The sequence below is a fragment of the Salmo salar genome, chromosome 01, assembly GCF_965601325.2.
Source record: "Salmo salar chromosome 01, fSalSal1, whole genome shotgun sequence".
Classification (NCBI taxonomy): Eukaryota; Metazoa; Chordata; class Actinopteri; order Salmoniformes; family Salmonidae; genus Salmo; species Salmo salar.
Window position 1 is genome coordinate 165,456,741 of NC_138291.1, and position 11,664 is coordinate 165,468,404.

The following is an 11,664-nucleotide window of genomic DNA, read 5'->3' on the forward strand; positions in this document are numbered from 1 at the left end:
TCTTAGATTTGAGTCGGCAGACTCTTTCTCACTGACTATTTTACTGTTTTATTACTTCTCCCTTCCGTTGTCATCCTACCGCCTCTGCTGCTGCTGCTCCGTTCCCATCACACTACTTTGCATAGCTTACCTCTCCCACTCCGCTTCCTCGACACGAGGACGTTCCTCCCCCTTTCTCACTATAAACACACCCATTGATTTTACCGAGGGAAGACCCGAATCAACCGAGCGCACGGTATGCACTATCCACATAGAACTGCTATAGGATCAGAAGCAAGTCTGGAGTCAGTCCGCGAGCGCAAACCTTTATCTTTATTTCTTAAATCTGGACGGAACGACGAATGTTGAACTGAAGATCTCATCACTGAACGACACATTTGGATGAGTCGAGTCCATTGACATCTATATAGGATAGAAATATTGTCCAGATCCTTTCCAAATAAGGCTATTCCTTTTTGAGGAACCCAAGACGCGCATTCTCCCAAGCACAAGTGGCTTGCTTGAACCAGCATCGTGGCTACTCTTCCAGCAGTGGCATGTTCGAGGGATAAAGCAGACAAAATTGAACTCCTACTTTCACCCAAAGAGGTAGGAATGGCACATAGTCTATTTGTATTTTTCACATTTGAGAATTGTTATTGCCATTATTGTTGGTGTTGTGATATAGGCTCCATGCATGGAGGAGCTCTGATGGAGCATTTGAGAGGATCACATCTACCAGTATTGTGTATTTTATGTGGGAAACGCCTGATTTAAGAACATAGCCTAAAGACACCATCCTGTAATGGATTTTGCAGCATGACACTTAAAGGAATTCCTCAAACATCTGTCTAGGAGATGCCATATTAGAATAGTTTAGAGGACAATATTCAGAGGCAACGTTGTGTTTTTACATTTGCTTTATCATGTTAATTGGCTGCATATATTCTAACATACTTTAACGAGAGAAGCAAGACAAAGCAAAGATTGAGCTCATATAGCCTAAAATGTGTTATTTTTAGGGCATGAAGAGGACTTTTAGCATGTGTACGTCTTTTATAAATATATTCAAGCAAATCCCATCTAGAAACACTGAGGCTATATTTATAAAAATAAGAAATCATCCCTTACAATTGTAACCATTATAATGTGTTGTCTTCTTATTGATTAAACCCGGTCTATTCTGAATGGTCTCCCTGGGTGCCCTTCACAGCTGCTCCCGGTGTAACGAGATTAACGGAGGGCATCAGGTGTGATAATAGTGCCAACATAGCTGCTGATGTGTCATTAATGTGCCTTATTCGGTTAAATTCGGCAAGGAACACAATTTTAGTCCCGTGGAGCGTTGGGTTTAACAACACAATTAACCTCTCGCGCAGAGACGATGACAGCGACTCGGGGACCGCCGGCATTGTATTGGTTACATGACAATTAAGACTGATTGGATTTGAATATACACTCGTAGATGACGGCTGTTTACACTGACGGGTTACATTGGCATTTTGCCCAGTGATAGGGTTTATTTTTCCTGCAGGGATTGGACAGTTATAGGATACACATGCCTTGCTGTTTACTTTTGCAAGTTTTCTCCCTGCCTAGCCCCCCCACCTCTTCTCTCTGTATCCCTGGTCCACTTTGAACACCTGGCAATGATTTGACAGATTCCAGCCAGCCCCAGACATCAGATCAGACAGGGTCTGTGTGTGTATGTGTCATGACATCATCCGGCACAGCAGCTATCTGTCTGCCTGTCCCAGTCATATCAGCGCCTCTGGCAAACAGGCATTGCTTTCTTGATCCCAGCCCAGGGAGCGACCCTGCTGATATTGATCATATCACACACCCTGCCTGAAATCAAAATGAGACTGAGAGGTTGCATTCCAAATGGCACCATATTCTCTATATAGTGCACTACTTTGACCAGAGCCTATAGGGCTATAGGGAATGGGGGCCAATTGGGATGCATTCTGAGAATGTGATGGAGACTCACTACCCCTCCTTAGGACTGTGTAGAGATGAGTAATACACTCTTACAGGGTTTGGCTTGGCTTGGACTAGCTTCCATTTATATTCAGGGTTTCTGGTTAGAAAAAAGACTTTGAACTGTAGGCTACATCCCAATGCTTTAAATTTAAATATATTATCATGCATTTTTCTATGATGTGTTTGTATGGGTTTCCATATGTTTGTATGTGTTTTCTTTTTAGAATCACTCATGCCACTGGCTATGTCTATTACTTGATTATTATACAGTATAATAATGCAAATACAATTCATAATTTGTTCTCTTTCTCCAGGATTCAATGAAAATGTCTGTGTGCGTCCATGAGAACCGCAAGTCGCGTGCCAGCACTGGCTCCATGAACATCTACCTGTTCCACAAGTCGTCGTACGCTGACAGCGTCCTGATGCACCTGAACACGCTGCGGCAGCAACGTCTCTTCACCGACGTCCTCCTCCATGCCGGGAGCCGCTCTTTCCCCTGCCACCGTGCCGTGCTGGCCGCCTGCAGCCGCTACTTCCAGGTAAAAACACTGTTACCCAAGGCAGGGTACTGTTGGTGTTTGTCATTGGAAAACAAGTCACGTTTAGCTGCCATGCTAACACTAGCTGGACTAAATGCTAATGCGCTAACTCTTGGTTTCCCACCTCCTTGTTTGTCCGTCAGGCTATGTTCTCTGGAGGTCTCCGGGAAAGCCAGGCCAGCGAGGTTGACTTCAGGGACTCCATCCACCCTGAGGTCCTGGAGCTGTTATTAGACTACGCCTACTCCTCTCGCGTGGTCATCAACGAGGAGAACGCAGAGTCTCTCCTGGAGGCCGGGGACATGCTGGAGTTCCAGGACATCCGGGACGCCTGCGCCGAGTTCCTGGAGAGGAACCTGCACCCGTCCAACTGCCTGGGCATGCTGCTGCTGTCCGACGCCCACCAGTGCACCAAGCTGTCTGAGCTCTCCTGGGGCATGTGCCTCAGCAACTTCCCCGCCATCTGCAAGACAGAGGACTTCCTGCAGCTCCCCAAAGACATGGTGGTGCAGCTCCTGTCCCACGAGGAGCTGGAGACAGAGGACGAGAGGCTGGTCTACGAGGCCACCCTCAACTGGGTCAACTACGACCTGGAGAGGAGGCACTGCCACCTGCCGGAACTGCTGCAAACTGTCCGCCTGGCACTCCTCCCCGCCATCTTCCTCATGGAGAACGTGTCCACGGAGGAGCTGATCAACGCCCAGTTAAAGAGCAAGGAGCTGGTGGACGAGGCCATCCACTGCAAACTGAAGATCCTCCAGAACGACGGGGTGGTGAACAGCACCTGCGCCCGGCCCAGGAAGACCAGCCACGCCCTGTTCCTCCTGGGAGGACAGACCTTCATGTGTGACAAGCTGTACTTGGTGGACCAGAAGGCCAAGGAGATCATCCCCAAGGCGGACATCCCCAGCCCCAGGAAGGAGTTCAGCGCGTGCGCAATCGGCTGTAAGGTCTACGTGACCGGCGGGAGGGGCTCGGAGAACGGTGTGTCCAAAGACGTGTGGGTCTATGACACAGTGCATGAGGAGTGGTCCAAGGCGGCGCCCATGCTCATCGCCCGCTTCGGCCACGGGTCAGCCGAGCTGAAACACTGCTTGTACGTGGTTGGAGGACACACGGCCGGCACCGGCTGCCTCACCGCCTCGCCCTCGGTGTCCCTGAAACAGGTGGAGCAGTTCGACCCGGCGGCCAATAAGTGGACCATGGTGGCTCCGCTGAGGGAAGGCGTGAGCAACGCGGCGGTGGTCAGCGTCAAGCTGAAACTCTTCGCCTTCGGCGGCACCAGCGTCACCCACGACAAACTTCCCAAGGTGCAGTGCTACGACCCGCAGGAGAATTGCTGGATGGTTCCGGCCTCCTGCCCGCAGCCCTGGCGCTACACTGCCGCCGCCGTCCTCGGCAATCAGATCTTTGTGATGGGCGGGGACACAGAGTTCTCGGCGTGCTCGGCCTATAAGTTCAGCAGCGATACCTACCAGTGGACTAAAGTGGGAGACGTGACGGCTAAGAGAATGAGCTGCCAGGCCGTAGCGTCAGGTAACAAACTGTATGTGGTGGGAGGCTACTTTGGCACACAGCGGTGTAAGACTCTGGACTGTTATGACCCAACACTGGATGCTTGGAACAGCATCACTACCGTACCCTACTCCCTCATCCCCACTGCCTTCGTCAGTACCTGGAAACATCTCCCAGCCTGACCTGCATGGCATTCTGGGATAGCCCCACACCTCCATCCCAACCCCCCTCTCATGAGGTATGGTGATCAGTCTCTCTCTCTCTCTCTCTCTCTCTCTCTCTCTCTCTGTCTCTCTCTGTCTCTCTCTGTGTGTGTTGTTTGTTTGTTTGTTTGTTACTATCTGTCAGTAGGGGAATGAGATGGAATGTATTAGTGATACACTGGGCAGTCCAGACTGGAGAGTCCAAGCGATTTCAAGTATTCTCAGCTGAGCTGAGTGCATAAGACAGTTTCTTGTTGTCAGTTTTTCTAATAAACACTCTTCGTCACATATCTATTGGGCTGTGTTTTGAGCTCTCATTGTCACATATCTATTGGGCTGTGTTTTGAGCTCTCATTGTCACATATCTATTGGGCTGTGTTTTGAGCTCTCATTGTCACATACTGGGATGATATAAGTAAAATTCCCAGCTCATAGGTTAAAGACAGCTGTTTTCATTCAATGGCCAGTAGATAAAAATCCCGTTCTCCCTCAGTCACCCTACAAAGATCCTGATTGAATCAAGCACAAATGGACTATTGATAGAGTAATTAGATTGCCATGCGATTTTGGCCATGGCTGAACTGCATGCTTTGAATACTAACCAAGCAGCCGCAGCTATTTGATTTGTGTCTATCGATACCAGTGAAAACCACAGATACAGGGAGAAACAAAATACACCAGACCACTGTGTGGCGAGAGGGGAGTGAGTGATAGGATGGGGGATTGTATGTGTAGGTTATGAGAGTTATGAGACGGCAGGGTTGGGGTGAGACAATTTTGACTTTGTGGCTGGCCTAAGGGGAAATCACTCAGTTCTGCCTACAGGACAAGACTCATAACAATAAACTTCAACCTACACGAGGCAGTGAAGGAGGAGGCACACAGGGGGTAATTGAAACAGAACAGAATACTTTTATTGTCCCTGTGGGAGAAATTTGTCTGAGGGGGTTGAGAGGGGGGAGGCCAATTAGACAAGTTACATGCCGGCAAGCTACAACATCCTGGTGAGGCTAATCCACTCTCAATTGCCTCTTTTTGATGGGTTTATGGTGCTCTGGGTGGGAGGTGAGAGAGAGAGAGAGGCAGTCTGGAGTTACTGAGATGAGGAGAAGGCAGAGGGTGGTAACAGGGAGTAAGGCTTTGGTGCCTGTCTTTCAGAGAGAACGCGGCTGCACAGCCATGCAGACAAGCAAAACACAGCCAGTACACACACACTCCGGCCCTGACAAATAACAGTGCCTGGACAGGAAGTGAGTGTTTACTGTTGCTCTGAGCAGCCCCAGTCTCTCCCACCTCTCCCCTGTGCCCTGTGTCTGTGTGTCTGTCTGTGTGTATCTGCAAAGCCTTATAGTAACCACTCTCTGTCTCCTTGACGATAAGCAGGCCAGACGGATGTAGAGCACAGACCATTGGCAACCCTGCTCATTCTGAACACTGGAGACCCTGGTGTCATAATCCGACTCTCTCTTTCACACACGATCGCATAAAGGCAGACACATGCACACATGCGGACAGATGCACACACACACACACACACACACACACACACACACACACACACACATGCAGACACACAATTGGCAGACCTTCTCATTTTGCAGACCTTGGTGAAATGGCCCTCAGCTCATGAGCCAAAGAGAGGGGAGAGACAGAGGGAAGGATAGATAAATAGATTGATTGGCCTGGGATACTGATGCGCCTCTCTGCTCCACTATTCTCTGCTCTCCTTTGATGAAATGCTCCCTGACTTAAGTGCACATTTTTCTTCAGTGACTCATCTCTGAAACAGAGACTGCAGTGAAAGCTTTAACCCTCTAGACTAGACCAATGCAAAATACTGCTTTTGGGTGTACAATTATTTCAAATTTCAGTCACTGATTTATTGTAAGGCCTGATCCTCTCTTTTGCGTAGGTGCCCATTTTTCTGTAAACAGTCATAGTGTGGAGTGGTGACTCCACACAGAGACACAGTGACACTGATGTATTACTGGCCACTAAATAGTGGGAGGGGAGGAGAGAAGGGTGAAAAACAGATCTCTCCTCTTCAGTTAGTCTGTTTTCACACTTTTTTAGTTGCTCAACACTCCCCAGGGGGACTCCCCTCTACACTTCCCTCTCCTCTCTCTTCATCCCTCCCTTTTCCCTTCCTCTCTCTCCCTCTATTAGGTCTAGTCCGTACTGCTGGCTTGTACTGGTTACAGCCCCACTAGGTATCTGGTGTCAAGCAAATTCATGCTTTTGTTCAGAGATCTGCTTTAGTCTCGCAAGGGTGCCAATACTGATAAAATCCAATTTGTTATCATTCCATTTTGTAACTTCCAAGGTTGGTAAGGACTGGGAAACTCCAGGGTATAGAATCCTTCAAAATCTGAAATGAGGATTTCATTATCAGTCAGCTAGCTCCTTCCACTCATGCGTTGGAGAGGATAGAGATGCTTGCTTATTGTTATTCATCCTTTGCTATGCGATGACCTCCAGGCAGATATCCCCATCACTAGGCCAGTATAACTGGATCTTTCTGGAAGCTTAAATGAGAAAGGCCTCTTCCGGGTGGCAGAGTTGGCGGAGCGACCGTTATGCACTCGTGTGTGTGTGTGTATGTGTGTGTGTGTGTGTGTGTGTGTGTGTGTGTGTGTGTTTGCCTGTGTGTGTCCGTGTGCGTGTGTGTTTGCATGTGTGTGCCTGTATGTGCGTTTCCTCTAGCTACCACAGCCAGTTGTAAGATAGGGCCACATGGGAAGAAGGCGAGAGATGGGGGAGGAGGATATGTATTTAAAATGGATATTAGACTCGCGTTACACATGGGGCCTTCCCAAGGCTATAAACCATCTGCGGTGTAATGCTGAAAAAAATAAAGCTTTTAAAACCAAAAAGTCAGAATAAGATGCAGAGCGGAAGTCAAAGGCCGTCAGATTTGAAATATCTAGCTGGATTTAGATTTGGGGGAGCGATAAAAAGAACCCTAACTGTGTCGGGGGAATGGCAGTAAAGTGGATGATTTCACAAAGGAGTCCATTAGCCTTCTAGCCTAATGCATGATATCTCTGACAAGTCTCTAGAGAAACAGGTGCAAATGCCACGGCAGGCAAGGCAGTGTCTGTTTAGTTGTTTTTTTTTACTGAGGGGAGAAAGAGAAGGAGTTAGGGGGGACAGTAAAGGAATGAAGATAGGGTCTGGAGTCTATCTGAGGGATTTTTCTGTCCCTGAACTTTTGAATCTTAGCAAATGTGTTAAATTGTCTACTTTTGAGCCTTTTTTCGAGGCGCAAAAGCAGAGATATTTTCCATGACGCCTTAAACACTGTTTGTCTAATGGGTATTTTTTTTCTCTCTCTCTCTCCTTTTTCCTCAGATTTCTCTGTTTTGCATCATGCACTGGATTCCAGCTGTGAAGATAGAATCACACTCTTTAACTTCCTGTTTGTGCAATAAAAAAAAAAGAATTTCAAATTTTCTTCATGAAAAACGGAACCATTGTATAAGTGTGAAAACACACCTTGATCCACCCTAATGCTACTGTGAGTTTACAGACGTTTAAAGAACCATCAACGCTCCTGAGAGGACCTTGTACACAGAATGATGTCAATGATGTCATATCGTTTCTGAGAGAGAGGTTTGGACGTTATTCATGCAAACAAACCCAACAACCTGCTGCTTGTACTGTAAGATCCAACAACCTGCTGCTTGTACTGTAAAATCCAACAACCGCCTAATCCCAGTGTACTATCGGCATACCGCGCCTGTGCTTCTCAGCCTTCCATGAAAGACCCATCAACATATCAGTCAGTCACACACTCACACAGCCGGGATTTCTTTCCATTCAATCATGAAATACTTGTACTACGGACCATGTCTTTGCTCTTCTCACTCTGATAATTCTGTGATATGAAATTAGAAAGAAGAAGAAACATCCTCTGCACAGGGCCTTTAATTTAATAGCATGAAGGAGGACCTGTTTGGACATAGGATACATATGAGGGGAGAGAGGAGAGTGACCAGATACGGACTCCTCTTCAGCTTGATTATAACCAACTAATCCATAAACAGTTTTCTCTCCCTAGTGTATCTGAGACTTTAGATTCTTCTTGTTCCAGTCGTTCTGCCCTCGCCAAGGAAGAGGAGAGAAAAAGACAGATTGACAACCTCCTCCCCTCCTCTTCCTGTCCCCATCACCTAGTAGGCGTTTGGGGTTTAAAATGTTGTTATGGGTGTTGGAAGTTCCTCTTTTGCAGTTTGCTGTGAGCCCTGGCTCTAGCTGTCACTATGTGTTGTGAGGACTTGGAAGTGCCAGCACCAGCTGAGTCTGAGAGGGGAGTTGGGGAGAGGGTGAAGGAGGGTCATGTCCTGACATGTCTACCGATGCCTCCTCCAACCCCATTCTTGCAGTTGGTCACTACACTCTCCTGATCCAAAATAACAATAATCCAAGAAGAGAAGTGGACAATGCAACACAGAACTGAAGAAAATTCTAATTCAAGCTCAGTTGGACACTAAGGGCTTGATTCAATCTGTAGCGCTGAATATCAGGGTTACAGCGTGATTGAAATTGAAAGGCAATGTTTCCATATTCGCGGAGACTGCATTCACGGTAATAGCTGCATATGTCGGCTCAATCCGAAATTACCTTTAAAATGTTAAGCTTCCTATACGGATTGCATCTAGCCCTGAAGGGTTTGCTCTTGCACACTATTTACTGTTGTTCTGAAGTAATTCCAATGAGCAGTATTGTTTTGTTGGATCACTGATGGATAGTTTTTCTACTTTGCCTAGAAGATTATTCTGAACTCTTCAGAGCATGTACCATGGACATGGGGACTCAAGTATGATTGGCATGATGAACTTCTCTGGTCAAGAGCATCTTGTTACCTTCCTAACCAAAACTGAAACGTAATACATTCTTGTCTTATCATTCTCCAGTGTATCATGTTTCATAAGTCTTAATTTATACAAAAATGACTTTACTTTATTTATTGTTTCTCTGCCTGCATTAATTTCCAGGTAAATTAAAGTAGATCTTTTTAAGGGTAAATCATGCATGACCCTTTTTATAGATGCTCTATTTTATTGTTTATCCTTTGGTCTGCTTTTTTTGCACAGTTCAGTTTCTCCCAAAGTGCAACCTGTTCCAACCATTTGGTCAGTGAGGTGAACAGGTCAGAGGTCCGGGGTTAGGAGTCAGTGTAGGGATGGACACTTAGATTACCTAGAGTGCAAGTGGCCAGTGGGTGGGTCAACAAGGCCTTGCTTAGAGAATGTGTTTGTTTTAGAGGTGGACTCTGGGTAGAGTAACATCTCACATTTAAATGTTGACTCTGCTATGAGGCATATCTGCTTTATTCTAAGTCCCACACTCAAATATTCAATATTCTGACATGAGATGAGCGTATGTAGCTCAGACTTCTGTGTACATCATTTATCAATGTCCATGGGAGACTTGCATGAAAAATACAAGCTAAGCATGTAGATCTCAAGTCAGAATACTGCCATTTTAGTGTAGTGTGAGTGTGAAGATGAGGAAGAGGATGTGTAGTTAGCTGAATCCTGTAAATTTAAAGGGCAGGCAGACACCGCAGTGCTCTTCACCCTATGGGCACTGATGTATGGGAGGGAATATGAAAGGGGAGAGTTACAAAGACCAACAAAGAGAATGTCTTAAATACTTGCGTCCAAAATTTTGTACCAGTAGTTTATTTCTGGATGTTTTTGTCTGTTTGTCTGTCTGGGTGGCCAAAATATTGACATGTACAGTTTAGCATGATGAAATCATTGTCAAGGTCAACATAAAAGCTAACGGTTGTATAGATTTTCCCAGGCAGGATGTGTTCTGGATGGATTCAGTGAATGGCCTCAATCCCTTGTATTCCACATTCCTGTTTGATTATTTGAGCCACCCACCTCCTTTCCTTCTCCCAGCCCACCTTCCACCTCCCAGCCCTCCTACCACCTCCCAGCCCTCCTCCCAGCCCAACTCCCACCTCCCAGCCCACCTCCCAGCCCACCTCCCAGCTCCCAGCCCAGCTTCCAGCCCACCTCCTAGCCCACCTCCCAGCCCAGCTCCCAGCCCACCTCCCAGCCCAACTCCCACCTCCCAGCCCTCCTCCCAGCTCCCAGCCCTCCTCCCACCTCCCAGCCCTCCTCCCAGCCCAACTCCCAGCTCCCAGCCTTCCTCCCAGCTCCCAGCCCACCTCCCAGCTCCCAGCCCACCTCCCAGCCCACCTCCCAGCCCAGCTCCCAGCCACCTCCCAGCCCAGCTCCCAGCCCACCTCCCAGCCCACCTCCCACCTCCCTGCCCAGTTCCCAGCCCAGCTCCCAGCCCTCCTCCCACCTCCCAGCCCTCCTCCCACCTCCCAGCCCAGCTCCCAGCCCACCTCCCAGCTCCCAGCCCACCTCCCAGGCCTACAAAAGCACAAACTGTTTAAGGAATTCTATGGAGAACTCATTGGCTCCTTGATGTCGACCCCCTAACCAACCCGCCCACAAAACACTGCACCTTTCTCCTCACCAATCAGATAAGAGGGTTCCTTTTAGAACATAAGTTACCCTGGCAACGGTCAACAGTGAGTGCCCCTCCAATTTACAAGTGATTGTTCAGTGTCATTTTTTTCCTTCTCTCATTTCTCTTTTTGCCCCCTCTCTCTTCCCCCTTTATTGGGATTCAGTCACTTACGTGTAGTGTGTTCTGACTGGCTTGCTCTAGGCATTCATCCAAATTATGTCAAATTCTTTATAAACACTTTCAATGTGCATTTGCTTTCATTTTTTTCTGTCATGTTTCAATTTTTTTCTAACATTGTTTTGTACATGTGACAGATTTTTTTTTCACAGTGTGAAATTCATGGCAAAATAAATGAGTTTTTCCTCTTTACTGTAATCACTTGCCTTACCTGTCTTTATTTGCAATTGAGCTTTGATATATTGCAACTATTTGTGTAACTATTTGGTGTACACACACAATGACCTCTAAAGAAATGTATTTTAACACTATGCTTAAACCAACATCCAATGTCTTTCCCAGGCTAAACTCATGAAGGCACGTGACGGTTTTGCATACAGGCTATCTATCATTCCTAAGACAAACTTCCCCCATAAAGCTCCTGCAAATATTTTGACATAGCTCTTGAGTAGTAGGAATGAGGAAAAGTACAACCCACTCATTCCAGCAGTAGCACCATAGCCTTGGGTTCCGAAGGCCTAGCAAGCTCATTATTGCATGTTTCACATATTTAGGCAGCTTTAGAGGGAATGTAGTTCACTTTAATTGCCCCACAGTATTAAAGCCCACTGTATTATCCCTCCACACAGCCTTTTGTTCTGGTAGAGGAGAGACTAAAATAATCCTATCTACTGTATTCCTGTGGCTTTCCATCTCCGCTCAGTTCTGCTCTCACTCTGTTCTCTGTCTGTTCTCTCACTCTGTTCTCTCACTCTGTTCTCTCTTTCTGT

At 47.0% G+C, this 11,664-nt stretch overlaps 1 protein-coding gene across 1 annotated transcript; it reads left to right on the forward strand.

Annotated features, from left to right (window-relative positions):
- The first annotated feature begins 202 nt into the window (after positions 1-202).
- LOC106568903 (ectoderm-neural cortex protein 1) lies at positions 203-11,092 on the forward strand. The gene is made up of 4 exons (XM_014139709.3): positions 203-588; positions 2,277-2,504; positions 2,648-4,257; positions 7,574-11,092. Exons 2-3 carry the CDS (start codon positions 2,283-2,285, stop codon positions 4,199-4,201), a joined length of 1,776 nt encoding a protein of 591 aa, XP_013995184.1. The 5' UTR covers positions 203-588; positions 2,277-2,282; the 3' UTR covers positions 4,202-4,257; positions 7,574-11,092.
- The last annotated feature ends 572 nt before the right edge of the window (positions 11,093-11,664 follow it).

Bases quoted from the DNA above. Each gene is read 5' to 3' on its own strand.
- LOC106568903 (XM_014139709.3), top strand. From the start codon at position 2,283: ATGAAAATGTCTGTGTGCGTCCATGAGAACCGCAAGTCGCGTGCCAGC. The intron at 2,505-2,647 runs GTAAAAACACTG...TTTGTCCGTCAG, and splicing joins CCTGCAGCCGCTACTTCCAG to GCTATGTTCTCTGGAGGTCT.